This window comes from Eleutherodactylus coqui, chromosome 4 (genome assembly GCF_035609145.1).
Source record: "Eleutherodactylus coqui strain aEleCoq1 chromosome 4, aEleCoq1.hap1, whole genome shotgun sequence".
Lineage (NCBI taxonomy): Eukaryota > Metazoa > Chordata > Amphibia > Anura > Eleutherodactylidae > Eleutherodactylus > Eleutherodactylus coqui.
In genome coordinates, this window is record NC_089840.1 from 36,935,820 (window position 1) to 36,949,619 (window position 13,800).

General features: G+C 45.6%; 2 protein-coding genes across 4 annotated transcripts in view; one reads left to right on the top strand and one right to left on the bottom strand.

Moving 5' to 3' along the window:
• STXBP5L (syntaxin binding protein 5L) overlaps positions 1-6,416 on the top strand; it is a 208,141-nt gene extending 201,725 nt beyond the window's left edge. For all 3 annotated transcript variants that reach the window (XM_066599260.1, XM_066599261.1, XM_066599262.1), the window contains 3 exons: positions 61-172; positions 2,171-2,391; positions 5,561-6,416. In XM_066599260.1, the coding sequence (XP_066455357.1) occupies positions 61-172; positions 2,171-2,391; positions 5,561-5,602 (375 nt within the window). In that variant the 3' untranslated portion in view covers positions 5,603-6,416. The remainder of the gene's footprint in view (positions 1-60; positions 173-2,170; positions 2,392-5,560) is intronic.
• Positions 6,417-11,492: 5,076 nt separating this feature from the next.
• The window catches only part of POLQ (DNA polymerase theta), a 37,923-nt gene continuing 35,615 nt past the window's right edge, over positions 11,493-13,800 (bottom strand). Inside the window, exons 25-26 of the mRNA XM_066599263.1 lie at positions 13,169-13,278; positions 11,493-11,795 (exon numbers count right to left, since the gene is read on the bottom strand). Of these exons, the coding sequence (XP_066455360.1) occupies positions 11,682-11,795; positions 13,169-13,278 (224 nt within the window). The 3' untranslated portion in view covers positions 11,493-11,681. The remainder of the gene's footprint in view (positions 11,796-13,168; positions 13,279-13,800) is intronic.

Below are 13,800 nucleotides of genomic sequence, written 5' to 3' on the forward strand. Positions count from 1 at the left end.
ATGTGATCTGATGTTTTCCATAGTCCTGGGTCTCACTCCTTATCTGCTCCTGCCACTCAGGACATGCTTGGAGACCTCTTCTCGCTGGTGGAGACTCCTGAGGCCCAGAACAGAGGCTTCCTGAAAGGACTGTTTGGTGGAAGTGGACAAACATTGGACCGAGAGGAGCTGTGTATGTAGCACTGTCAGACATGCCATACTGTGATCATGTTAAGGTGCCAGCCAAGGGGCCAACTTTAATCATAGAGCCAAATGTAATCATAGGGCCAACTGTAATCATAAGCCTAAATGTCATCATGGTACAAGCCAGGAGGCCAACTATAATTATAGTGCCAAATGTTATCATAGTACCAGCCAGGAGGCCAACTATTATCATAGTGCCAAATGTCATCATGGTACCAGCCAGGAGGCCAACTATAATTATAGTGGCACATGTCATCATGGTACCAGCCAGGAGGCCAACTATAATTATAGTGGCACATGTCATCATGGTACCAGCCAGGAGGCCAACTATAATTATAGTGGCAAATGTCATCATGGTACCTGCCAGGAGGCCAACTATAATTATAGTGCCAAATGTCATCATGGTACCAGTCAGGAGGCCAACTATAATTATAGTGGCAAATGTCATCATGGTACCTGCCAGGAGGCCAACTATAATTATAGTGGCAAATGTCATCATGGTACCTGCCAGGAGGCCAACTATAATTATAGTGGCAAATGTCATCATGGTACCAGCCAGGAGGCCAACTATAATGAAAGTGGCAAATGTTATCATGGTACCAGCCAGGAGGCCAACTATAATTTTAGGGCTAAATGTCATCATGGTACCAGCCAGGAGGCCAACTATAATTATAGTGGCAAATGTCATCATGGTACCAGCCAGGAGGCCAACTATAATTATAGTGGCAAATGTCATCATGGTACCAGCCAGGAGGCCAACTATAATTATAGTGCCTAATGTCATCATGGTACCAGCCAGGCGGCCAACAATACATATAGTGGCAAATGTCATCATGGTACCAGCCAGGAGGCCAACTATTATCATAGTGCCAAATGTCATCATGGTAGCAGCTAGAAGACCAACTATTATAATCATGGTACCAGCCAGGAGGCCAATTATAATCATATTGCTAAATATAATCCTTCTACCAACCAAGGGGCAATATGCAATCATAGTGCCAAATATAATCATGCCACCAAGTAAGTAAACAGCTGTAATTATAGTGCTAAATGTAACGATGGTGCCAATGACCGGGCTAACTGTATTCATAATGCCAATTGTAATCATAGTTCCAGGCAAGGAGCAATATGTAATCACAGTACCAGATGAAATCAAGGTACTAGACAATGGACAGTATGTAATCATGGTGCCAGCGAAAGAGCCAACTGTAATCATAGTGCCAAAAGTAATCATGGTACCAACCAAGGGGCCAACTGTAATCAAAGTGCCAAATGTAAGCATGGTACCAGCCAAGGGACAATCATGGTGCCAGTCTCTAAAGATCTACAATAATTATAACAACAGCCAAGGGACCAATTATAATCAGGGTGCCAATTGTAATCATGAGAGGTCAACACTAATCTTGTATCTTACTTTAGATCCTGTCCATTTTTGGATAAACAATATCTGCCCTCTTTTTTAGTACTCCGAAGGCCTGAGCTCACAGCTCTCTCCTGCCCCCTGCTGGTTCAGTGTCTGTATGGAGCTTTCTGCATTGTGAAAATTGTACAATATTTTTATGTGGTAAAGAGCGCCATCCTCCACAATGCAGCGCAGCTGACAGAACTACATTATGGCCTCCAAACCTAACTGTTAGCCTAGTCAGCACAGAGTCAACAGCCAGCAGTACTGTGAATGCAGCCCTGGCTGTGACTGGAGGATAAGACACCTTCCAAAGCTGCATTCACAATCCTGCTGGTTTACTGTCATGAGAGCTGTCCCTATAGTTTGTATTCCCACAATGGACTGCAAAGTTCTTTCTTCATGTCCTGATTGTGGTGGAGAAGTTGCTTGCTAACCAGCTGAATTGTGAATGCAGCTCTAGTTGTGACTGGAGTCATTGCAAGGTAAATAAAGCCCAGTATTTGTGGTCTGTGAAGGATTTACTTGAGGCTGCTGACTACTCCATCCTCTCTGTGTGCTGATGGACGTTTCTGTCTGTCTCAGTTGGACAAGCCACAGCAGGAATAGGCTCCCGCTATCTTGCAGAGCACATCCCGGGGCAGAGAAGTGTGGAGGGGGTGAAAGGAGCAGCAACCGGAATAGTCGCAGATCTGAGTAGAGTTCGTCAAGCTCTGGATGAGAGAGGACAAAGGCTGGGCGAGCTGGAAGATAAGACGGAGCGCATGATGACAAGTGCCGAAGCTTTTTCTAAACATGCACATGAGGTAAGGACACAACCAACTGCATCCGCTTCCATCAAAGCTGCATTATCTATTGTAGTCTGAGATCCACCTCTTGTCTCCTGGAGCTGCTCTATTAGGGCACAACCATGATACATTATCTCCTGGAGTCTGAGGTAGTCTAATAAAACAAAAGGTGGATTTTAGAGGCTGCTACTCTACTCCTCCTCCATGCTTTAGAGTGCAGTTTCACTTGTTCAGCAGGAGGGCAGTACCTGGACAGAATACACTGATGTGCCAAAAGTTATGGGATGGCAGTATGTAAATTAATTATGGTAGTGGTGTTGCCTTAGGTGACTGCTTGGTAGTGCCCACACTTATTAGATTTGAGGAGGTATCCTATGAGTGAGGTTGAATGTTGGCCAGCGTACTTGTGGCAAGGCAAAGTGAATTATCAGAGTTTCAACGAGATGCCAGACAGATGAGACGTTCCATTTCCGAAGTTGTGCAGGCATTTAATTAACGTTCCTCGATCCGCAGTGTCACCTGTGTACCGGGAATACATCTCTGAAGGCACTTCTAGCTGCAGGTGCTTAATGATCACAACCAGAAGAGTCCGGCTAGAATTGTGGAAACACACAAGCGACTGGCAGGAATTACATCTACATTCAATGCAGGAGACCCCACATATATATCCCGCGGGTCGGTGCAGCGTCCTTTAGCTTCCATGGGATATGGCAGCAGAATACCCACCAGATACCTCTGTTACCACCAGGAAAGTGCAGTGATAAAATGGGGATCGGGATGAAGAATCAGCAGTGAAGATTTAAAGTCTTTATTGAACTAGGCAGTGGAAATGAGACCTTCATCCTGCCTGTTTACAGCAGCAGAGACCAATGTCACATGATGCAGAAAATCTCACCAATAAAAATACAAAATATAAACTAATGAAAAAGAGTAAATTAGGACATAACACTAAAATCATAAACTGAAGGTGCATTCACACACAGATGATCGCTCAAAATTCGTCAGAAACTGACAGTTCTGAGCGATCATTTTGCATAGGTAATAATGGGCTAAATCAGCCATTTAGTACTTCATTGCATGTATTTAGAGAACAGTGGGTGGTCTGTTCTCTAAATACATTGCTATTCTTCTCCAGCGGGACAGCAGCTGTTAACAGCTGTTAAAGAATGTTATCAGCGTTGCCTGTGGAGAACACAGCGTGCGGTCTGTCTTATCTTATCATCTTGAGGGACAAGGGTTTCATGCAGACCTGAAGTCACGATGGACGAAAAGTGCATGATGGGCCTACATTTACACACAATGATTAGCGCTCAAAAGATGGCTTTTGAGTGATAATCGTTGCGTGTAAGAGGGCCTTAACGTAATGCCACAATACCAGACCCAGTGTCCTACCTGGACTCATGGGTTTACTAACTGAACCCTGACTTAATGTACCCGCACAATTATGGGATATTTCTGCAGCACAATATACCATCCCATCAGGCCCAATTTGTCCAGAATTGGTTTGAGGAGCATTCTAGATAGTTCCTATGAATATTGTGGCTGCACGGTCGCCCGCCATGAGCCCAATCGAACATTTATAGGACGTGGTGGAGAGGTCCCTTCGGACCAGTGATCCTGCATATGCAAATACTATGGAGCTGTGGGTGGCTATCCGGGTGGCATGACTCAACATCCCTACAGATGTCTTCTATCCACTTGTGGAGTTGATTCCACATTGAGCTGCTGCACTTTGCCAGGCTACAAAGGGTTTTACACAATATTAGTATCTGTCCCATGACTTTTGGCATGTTAATGTAAACTACTAGCAATGGATTCCACAATACAAGAATGCTATATTAGAAAACTAAAGCATATACTGAGTGGAGGAACCTCAATAAGAAGAGGAGCCTGGATGAATTGGATTTTCCAGAATTAGAAAACATGGCTTTCTTCTTCCAAAAACAGCACCACACCTGGCTACAGGTTGCATGTGGTATTGCAGCTCGTTCTCACTCATTTCAATGAAGTGGAGCTGTAATACCAGACACAATCTGTAGGAGAGGTGAGGCACTATTCCTGGAGAAAAGCAGCCACGTTGTTTTAATCCTTGACAATCCCCACAAAGTATTATTCTGATAATTGTGTCCAATTTAGGTATGTGAAAAATGGGCTGATTTTAATTGGTATTTGTCTTTTTTTCTCACGTTAGAAAAAAAACTAGGCCTCCTCCCAATTTTTTTTTTTTGCATTATTTAACAATGATATGTGAGAAACGGAATATACACAGATCTCATCCACATGTGCGCTCCTTTTTTCCCATCCATTGGAGAAAAAGAGCAGAAAATTCACAGCCAGCAGTTACTCATGAGATGGAGGGGAGCTACCTGTGTAGTATTGAGTGGGCGTGGTTTTGCTACACAGCCTCTGGGTGGATTCAGACGACCGTATATCGGCTCAGTTTTCACGCTGAGCTGATATACGGTGTCCTCATCCGCAGGGGGGGAGGATGGAAGAGCCAGGAGCAGGAACTGAGCCCCGTCCCCTCTCTGCCTCCTCTCCGCCCCTCTGCACTATTTGCAATGAAAGGAGGCGGGACTAAGTTTCGCTAATTAGCCACGCCCCCATCCCACCTCTCCCCATTGCAAATAGTGCAGAGAGGGGGCAGGAGCTCAGAGCACTGCTCCTGGCTCTTCCATCCTCCCCCCTGCAGATGAGGACACGGTATATCGGCTGGGCGTGAAAACCGAGCCGCTATACGGTCGTCTGAATCCACCCTCTGAAAGAGAGAGGACGGATTGCTGAGCCTGTACACATACATGAGGGAGACCAGCTGATTAATGCTGGGAACACCTGGAGACAGAAACTTGAATGTAGGGGAGCCTGAAAACCAAGTGCAATGCTTTCTAAATGCAGGAGAAGGAAAACTCAATGCAAAAACAAAGAAGTGCATCTTTTTTTTTTTCCTGCAGGGACTTGGTAAGATGTGTGTATTGATGTTTCAGTTTGGACCCTAAGGCTACATTCACACAGGCGAGCGTGATATTGGGCGTTTTTTTCAGACAATAACTACTTGCATCACTTTTATGAAATTGTGATTTCAATGGGAAATATCACATCACACTCGCATGCACATCGCAACGCAGAAAACTCATGCAAGATTCTCGCTTATGTGCATGTAGCCTAACTCTACTTTTTCTATTCACAGCTGATGCTGAAATACAGGGATAAGAGGTGGTACCAGTTTTAAGCCAGTGCCATCAGCCGTTCCAGGACAGTGCATTGACTCTTCAATCGATGGCTAAACTCCAGCATTCTCCAGCAACACAGTGTGCAGCACTGGTGGTGAGGGGATCACTGAACGGACACACGGGACTGCACCGGTACCTTAGTGACAATCCCTCCTGCAGCATATCGGATGTAGGGGGGATCTCTACAAAGACTTCTCTTCGTAGATTCTCAAGAGGGCATGACAACTTTTTTTTCAAAGTGTTTTCTGAAAACAAAAAAAACAAGAAAAAAAAAGAGAAAAATATTCTGTGTCCTGTAAAATCTCAGCTGTAATTCCCTGCACTCCTGGTGACGACTCTGCGCAGAACACGTACAATCTGAATTTGCATGACAAGACGCATGCCGTGGATCATGAAGGGTTTATATCTTAGAGCAGCAGGAAGGAGGAGGACGTTACCCGGGTTGTAGAAGGCGGAGTCTTTTCATGTGTGCTCGTTCTCGCTGTTTATTTTAGAGCTTTGTCTTCGCTACACTTAGAATCGCGATGTTCCCTGGATGAGGATGACATGAGCGGAGATCAGCGGCAGCAGTGCACAGAGCTGTACAGATGTATAAAGAGAAATTATCTTACGTGACGCTGGGCTGCACTATCCTGTACCCAACCACTTCTTATGTAAATGAATGATGGCCCCCGGGGGCCAACATTTTCTGTGAGTGGCTACAGCGGACTGGCAGTAGGTGTCACTCGCCCCCAGTTCTTTCAATAGAGTAGTTCTACAACTGGAAAGCAAAATGTTATGTGTTTGAAATTAAAGTGTAATTTGACATCCCTATACCCGCTGCCTGCTGTGCGTCATTTAACACACATTTCCTGCAGATAAAGTGGTGGCAACATGGAAAATAAAGGACGTCATGTATGTAGGAGCTCCACTAAGCACCAGGTCATGTGTGTAATCTGTGCAAAGACCAGTTCTGTGTCCAGACTGGGGATTAGGCAGCTCTTTCTTCCCACTCTTGCAGCAGGAACTCCCAGCAGGATCTGAAGCTGAACTACATCCATCCAGATAACAGCCTGTAAACAGATCCTTATGTCTGCAACTAAAGGTGTCCATACACCTTCAACATCATCCAACACCTGTTGCCAGCGGCTTCCCAGTAGACACAAAGGTTCATATCAGCTGAACATTCTATGTTTAGGAGGTAAGCTGCAGCCAGACAGCCCTGACTCCTGCTTAGCTTCAAAAGTATTGGGCATTGAAATGGCAACATCTCCAATCCTTCTTTTCACAGACCTCATCTGTTGGGAAAATGCTGACCTATCCCCACATACATTAGAGCAGAGGAAGAAACCAAAATTGGCAGCAGCACGCAAAATAAATTCACTATCAGAGGTATACAAACCTATAATCTAACCACATTAAATAATGCAAGGTTCTTAGTATATAATTTGATCAAATTACATTGGCCCATCTACCAACGTCCAGGTGACCAAGCTCTCAGATGGGTCCTAACATTAATACCAGGTGGATATCTTAACCTGGGAAAGCTGAGTTCCTACCTCTCAAAATGCTCCTCTCTTGGGACTAAGCCTACAAATAAAACCAAGGAGGGTAGGATACCATATAGATGTTCCAATAGGAGGGACAGAAGGTAAATGGGCGGCAGGTGTGCACGACCCAGTGAAGGCAGCCAAAACTTCACAATATTTGTATAGAAAGAGAAAAAAAAAAGAGAAAAAAAGGGGGGTCAGCACTACCCATTGGAAATATATCCCAATAGAAATGTATAGGTGCACGCTAAACCATGGCTGCAACATACAGTAGAGGCAGAAACCAAAATTGGCAGCAGCACGCAAAATAAATTCACTATCAGAGGTATACAAACCTATAATCTAACCACATTAAATAATGCAAGGTTCTTAGTTGATCAAATTATATACTAAGAACCTTGCATTATTTAATGTGGTTAGATTATAGGTTTGTATACCTCTGATAGTGAATTTATTTTGCGTGCTGCTGCCAATTTTGGTTTCTGCCTCTACTGTATGTTGCAGCCATGGTTTAGCGTGCACCTATACATTTCTATTGGGATATATTTCCAATGGGTAGTGCTGACCCCCCTTTTTTTCTCTTTCTATACACATACATTAGAGCGTCATGGAGTCCCCACCATTATCGGCGGGTTCCATTGTCTAAAGGCTAATGTGTTTGGGAGTCTAATAGGGAACCTGTCAGCAGACAAAGTGTTTTAAGCGTGTCCCCATAGTGTATGCAGCATGACACAAGCAGGGAACATGTGGTTGTGCAGAAGAGGAGCCTTTTAGCCTCCCTAGAAATTATGTGCCAGTATAAAAATGTCTCAAAGCATTAGTACCATCACCCCTCCGAGGCAGCGGAAAACCGGCCTATTGGCCTACTCGCCTCCTCCCTCTTTAGTGACAGCAGCGCTGAAATCTCACATGCACACTGTGCGCCCCTCCGGTCACACGCATGCGCAGTACGCTGGCGAAGAAAAGGTGTGCGTGGAAGATGCAGCTTCAGTGTGTGTGGATGATGCAGCACGGACATCAATAGGCAAGGTGAGACGGCGACCGGGAAGAGAGGGCAGTTTGTTGCGTCATGCTAAGGATGATGGCATATGTGAAATTTGTATGCCCTCTATGTAAAGTAAAAAATTCTGGTGAAACTAAAAGGCGCCTTTTGTGTAGAACCATCTGTGTGCTGCTGTTTAATGCTATGGCGGCAATATTAAGAGGACTTTTCTGCTGACACATTCCCTTTAAAGGGATTGTACTACAACTTAGACTTTTATCACCTATCCATAGGATGATGATGATTATCTGTTCAGTCGCATCTGACCTTTGGTCACTCAATGGATCGATGTTCTCCACGCATTCCCATCTTTCACTGCAACTTTCAGTTTGGCGATTGACATGTTCATGGTGGCCTTGATTGGCCGAGCATCAGTACTGTTTCCAGTGAGCCGCTGTTTGATGATTTTGCCCCCTAGTGATATTTTCGGTTTGACGCGATCTAACACTACCTTGTTCGTTGTCATGGCTGTTCAAGGTATCCGCAGGATTTTTTTCCAGCACAAGAGTTCAAACGCATCAATTTTTCTTCTGTCAGTTTTCCTGAGCGTCCAACTTTCGCAGAGGATAGGTGATACAAGTAAGTGGAGGTGTCACTGAGACCCCTACCAATCCAAAGAATGGGTTCCCATGCCCTCTCCTCCTTGCTGCATTCCCTGTTGTGAGGAGGAGAGTGAATGGAGCAGTGGTCGCACATGTGCGGTGCCGCTCCATTTATCTTCAATGGGGCTACCGAAGATCGCCAAGTGCTAGTGCTGTCAGCCACTTTGAAATCAATGGAGCATAACCATCGCTCTATTCAATCTCCATTTAATTGTGGGTGGGTGCAGTGAGCCTACTGCGAAAAGAAAATGGGAACACATGGGCAGATCACTCTGGTGACTCCTCCACCGATCAGCCTTATCACCTATCCTATTAGGAGATAAAAGTCTCTAATGAAACAACCCCTTTAAGATAACTTGGGACTGCGGGGGGAGAGGAGGATTATAATCATATAAGAGCGGGGAGTACACCTACCTGCATGTTACCATGTACCTGATGATTTAGGGCTATGAGTTTCCTGTGTACAAACCATATACTGTCAGCAGTGCGGCTCGCTGGCTGCTTCTGTCATCATAGCTTATGTAAAAGGGGTTCATCTTCACATATCGCAGGGCAGAATGAAACACACAATTACAGATCTGCACCTTTCTCTTCTGCCGCTGTCATACATGAGGCTCATTATCTCTATATTATGAGCCCTGTAACTGCTCATCCTAATGCCTCGTCCTTCACAATAATGATGGTGACAGGGAAGAAGCGTCCAGGTCTGAGGCTGCCGGGCGCTCATGACATTATTCACAGCGCATCTAATAGAGAATGACGGGAAGGAAGAGGCAGAGCATCGCAACCCCTGTACCAGGCGCTCTATTTATAGGCAGATTATTAATATCGCAGGCTATGCGCTGTCATTACTGTATATGACAGGACAAAGAGTGCCACATCCATGAGAAGAGAGGAGAATGGAGGCTGGGGGAGCTCATGAGGTGCGGGGGACATTACCCCTCCATGTGTCACATCTGCTTCATGCTGTCAGTATTCCCCTTCACATCGGATCCGACAGCGTCCAAGCGATGGGATGCAACATCTTTCTTGGGAGAGTCACTGTAACGAACTATACGCTGACGGGCCAAGTCTTGGGAAAGCGGTATGTAACGGGAATTATCAGAGTTGAAACGAGGCATAGTGGTTGCCGGACGGATAAGACAGCTCACTTCCAAAGTTGTGTGGGTATTTAACATTAATTGGTGTTGCATGTACTGAGAATACATGGTATAAGGCATTACCTACCACAGTGGCCGCCCGCAGGTGCTACATGGTCACGATCGGCAGCATCAGGCTGGAGTTGTCCGTGTGAAAAGACAAGTGACGCCTTCAGAAATCACATTCAATGCAGGAGGCCCCACACATATCTTCTACACGTCAGGGCAAGGTTCTTTAACTTCCATGGGATATTGGAGAAGTCCCACCAAAGTGCCTCTGTGAATACCATGAATGGACACAGCGCCTCACCTGGATTTATGATGTTGCTAACTGGACCCTAGAGGACTGGCAATGTGGAGAGATCCAATGAGTCACGGTACCAATGGGTTTGGTCTGATGGTAGGTTTCATGTGTGTCGCAGAACCCATGGACCCCAGATGTCAACAACGCACTATGCAGACTGGTTGTGGATCCATACTGGTGTGTTTGCACGGTGTGGGTTGGATCATTGACCAGTGCCTGCTACGTTTCACTACTTGGTGACTATTTACACCCTTCATGGACTTCAATCACCTCAACATTATGGCATTTTCTAGCAGGATAATGTATCGTGCCATCAAGCCTAAGTTGTCAAGAATTGGTTTGAGGAGCACTTTGGGGAGTTCCTCTGAATGGTGTAGCTGCACGGTCGCCCGACATGAGCCCAATCGAGCATTTATAGGATGTGGAGCTGTCTATTCACAGCCGAGATCCTGCACCAACACAAACCAGCTCTGGGGGCTATCCAGACAGCTCAACATCCCTCCGGACGTCTATCATCCACTTGTAGAATCGATGCCATATCCAGGTGCTGCACTTCACCAGGCTAGAGGGGTCCAATGCAACATTCATTCCTGTCCCATGGATTTCGGCAGGTCAGTGGATAAGCATAACCATCCTGTTCTTAGGGACTGGGCCCTGCACTCCCACAAGATTGGGACACGGTCCTGCAATACTTGGTTCTGTGGAGGATGCTGCTCCTTCCACTTTGTAACTATCAGGCTGTGACGACCTACAAGATCAGCTGCTCATCTCCTGAAATACTCTGTGGTGCCTGAGACCCATCATATATGTAACGGTCAGCCAGATTTCCCACAAGACCAGCACACTCTCCTCTCCTGCAATACCCTGTGCTGCCTGGGGAGCTTACTTTTTTCCATTATGAAACTCTCAAACCTGCTTATCTCTCCCTTCAATGACTCTGTGCTGCTGGGAGACCCCTCTCCTTTCCCTATGTAACGCTCACTTGGTGACTTCCCACAAGCTTAGGAGAGAGGGGGGGGGCGCTAACATATTCAGTTTAGCACATAATGGTAGAAGCAGAGTCCCCAGCAGCCGTCCTGCAACCTATCCCAAGAGCTGCACCTTCTTCTCCTGAAGTGCTCTGTGCTGCTGAGCGATTCTGTAACTCATGTTGACCCCACCTCCCCATCAGCACAGATCCCTCACAATATAACCTTGGTGTAGACATAGAGGCTTCATTAGCTTGATGAGTCGGTTGTGGAGTAGGTGGATTCATGACATCATTACTGCACGGTTATAATATTAAATATATTCTAGGGAAAGACAAGTTAAAAAGAGGACCATCTGGACAGGCTCCGCCTCCTATTTCATTAATACCATCTGGCTCCTCCCCTCTGTGCAAACATAAATTCATATCATAAATCCGGTTACGACTTCAAGTAATTTCCAGGATTCGGCTGCGGGTAGTTGGAGGGGGGCTCATCTACAGGTCAAAGTCCTGCATGTCGCCCCAGCTGGGGCCAAACTTCACTTTCACTTTAAGAGTAACCGATAACGGCACTGCATTTTCCATCTCGCTTTTTAGAATTTGTGCCACCTGCAGACAGAACAACGGGAGGTAAATGGAAACTTGCATCATCTCATCAGGCAAACTGGCAGCGGGATTCAGAATACAAAGAGATTCGCCAAATGCAAATTCCATCAAGAAGATTTTACAAGATCTGAAAAAAATGGCCAGAGGGCAAATAACTGCGTAAAAGACAGACAAAATCACGACTCGCCTTTTAAATGTCCTGCTGCTTCCCACCCAGAAGCTCCTGCAATTATCATGTCCCATTTAGGCAAAGATAACAGCAGAGGCCAGCGATTGGTGGCAGCAGTCACGTGACTGAGAGGCGCGTCTGGGACCGGAGCGGCGGCCTTAGAGCAAGGGACATTTAAAGGGATTCTGCCACCAGGTTCATGACGTTTGACGCACAGCTGAACTCCGGGTAACAGAGGCGGGCAGTGCCGGCTTCTACCCACCTGCAGCATGCAGACTGACAGCTCTCTCCTTTACACATGCTGTGGGCGGGTAGAGGTCGGCACGACTCGCCTCTGAACGCCATGAACCTTGTGGCAGAATCCGTTTAGAAGGTGTTTTTTCTGCATAGTTATTTGCGCTGTGGTGCATCTCTGAAAACATAATCCAGCATCTGAATGCCAGAAGCAGATTTAAAAATGGCCTTCCACTTTTGGGACAGAAGCCCGTCCCAGGACCGGAGGGCGAGGGGTATGTTACCTTCACTTGTTCTTCTCTGTCTTCCATCCAATCTTCCGGGTCCAAGTCCTGTTTCAGCCGTCCAAGATGGCCAATAGAATCGTCAGGCTACCTCATCCCCAGAATGTGTGGGTCGTGTGAAGACTACCAATGCACTCTACTGCTTTCTGGTGCTACTTACGTGATCACTTTTGGCCAATGAGAGAGCAGCGCACAGTGTGCATCAGTAAGATAAAAAATTGTATCGGCCATCTTGGACAACTGAAAACCAGGATCAGAACTGGCATATCGGACGGACAGAAGAAGAGTAAAAGTAATATACCTCAGAATCCAGGACAGAATTATATCCCGCAACTGCAGGGTCACTTTAACAGTGCTGATGTGGACTGATCGCTATGGAAATCAGGTTCTTGTACTTATTAGGGGAATATATGATATCTCACTCCCCATCTGATAATCCGGGACTTGTTTACAACAATGGATTCTGTGTTAGGTGTATTTCAGATTCTCTGCATGTGGGACAGTCACGAATATACTTATTTACCATCTCCCCATCCAAAATATCTGCTAAGCTACAGTCATGTGACCCCATAAAGGCTGCCAAATCACTGGTACAGTACATAGATCAGAACTAAAAAATGGCAACATAGTCATCATCAGCAATAGTCAGGGGTCATACGGAATTGGGGAGGCATGTAGTGCAGTAATACCTGGATCAGATCGTCCTCGGCCACCTCATACAGCAGCTCGTCGTGCAGTTGCAGAATGAAGAACGCTCCCCGTCTTGGAGGTAAAGGATTCGCTTTTCTGACCGATTGTCCTAAATGTAGAGAACAAATTAAAATACCATCAAAATCTAGGCCGATCACCCTCATTATTCCCCTTTTGTTTGTATGGTCAGTGATGGGTGACGACCAGTAACAGCCATCATTAGTATAAATTCACTGCCAATGGGGTTATTTACGAATACTGTATAAAACTTAGACTAGACAGTCTTCAAATGCGCCAGTTTAGCACTGAATGATAAATCTATCGCACTTTAGACTGTCTAGTCCACGTTTAGACCAGCTATTCATTGGCTTAGTTTACACCAAAAAGTGCAACAAACTTTTGGCACAATTCTGATAATTCGGAAAAACTGACCAAAAGTGTCTAATATCACATGATAAATGTGGCACAAGCACGCAAGACGGTTTTCTGTCGTAATTTGCACCAGAAAACTATTGTATTTTCAATAGTAAATAACCCCCTATGTCTCTATTACCCTATGTGTCAGTCTTCACTGTAGCTCTGGTGTTTTATTTATAAACTAGAAAGCTCAGGACGAGCAGAGCTAGAAATC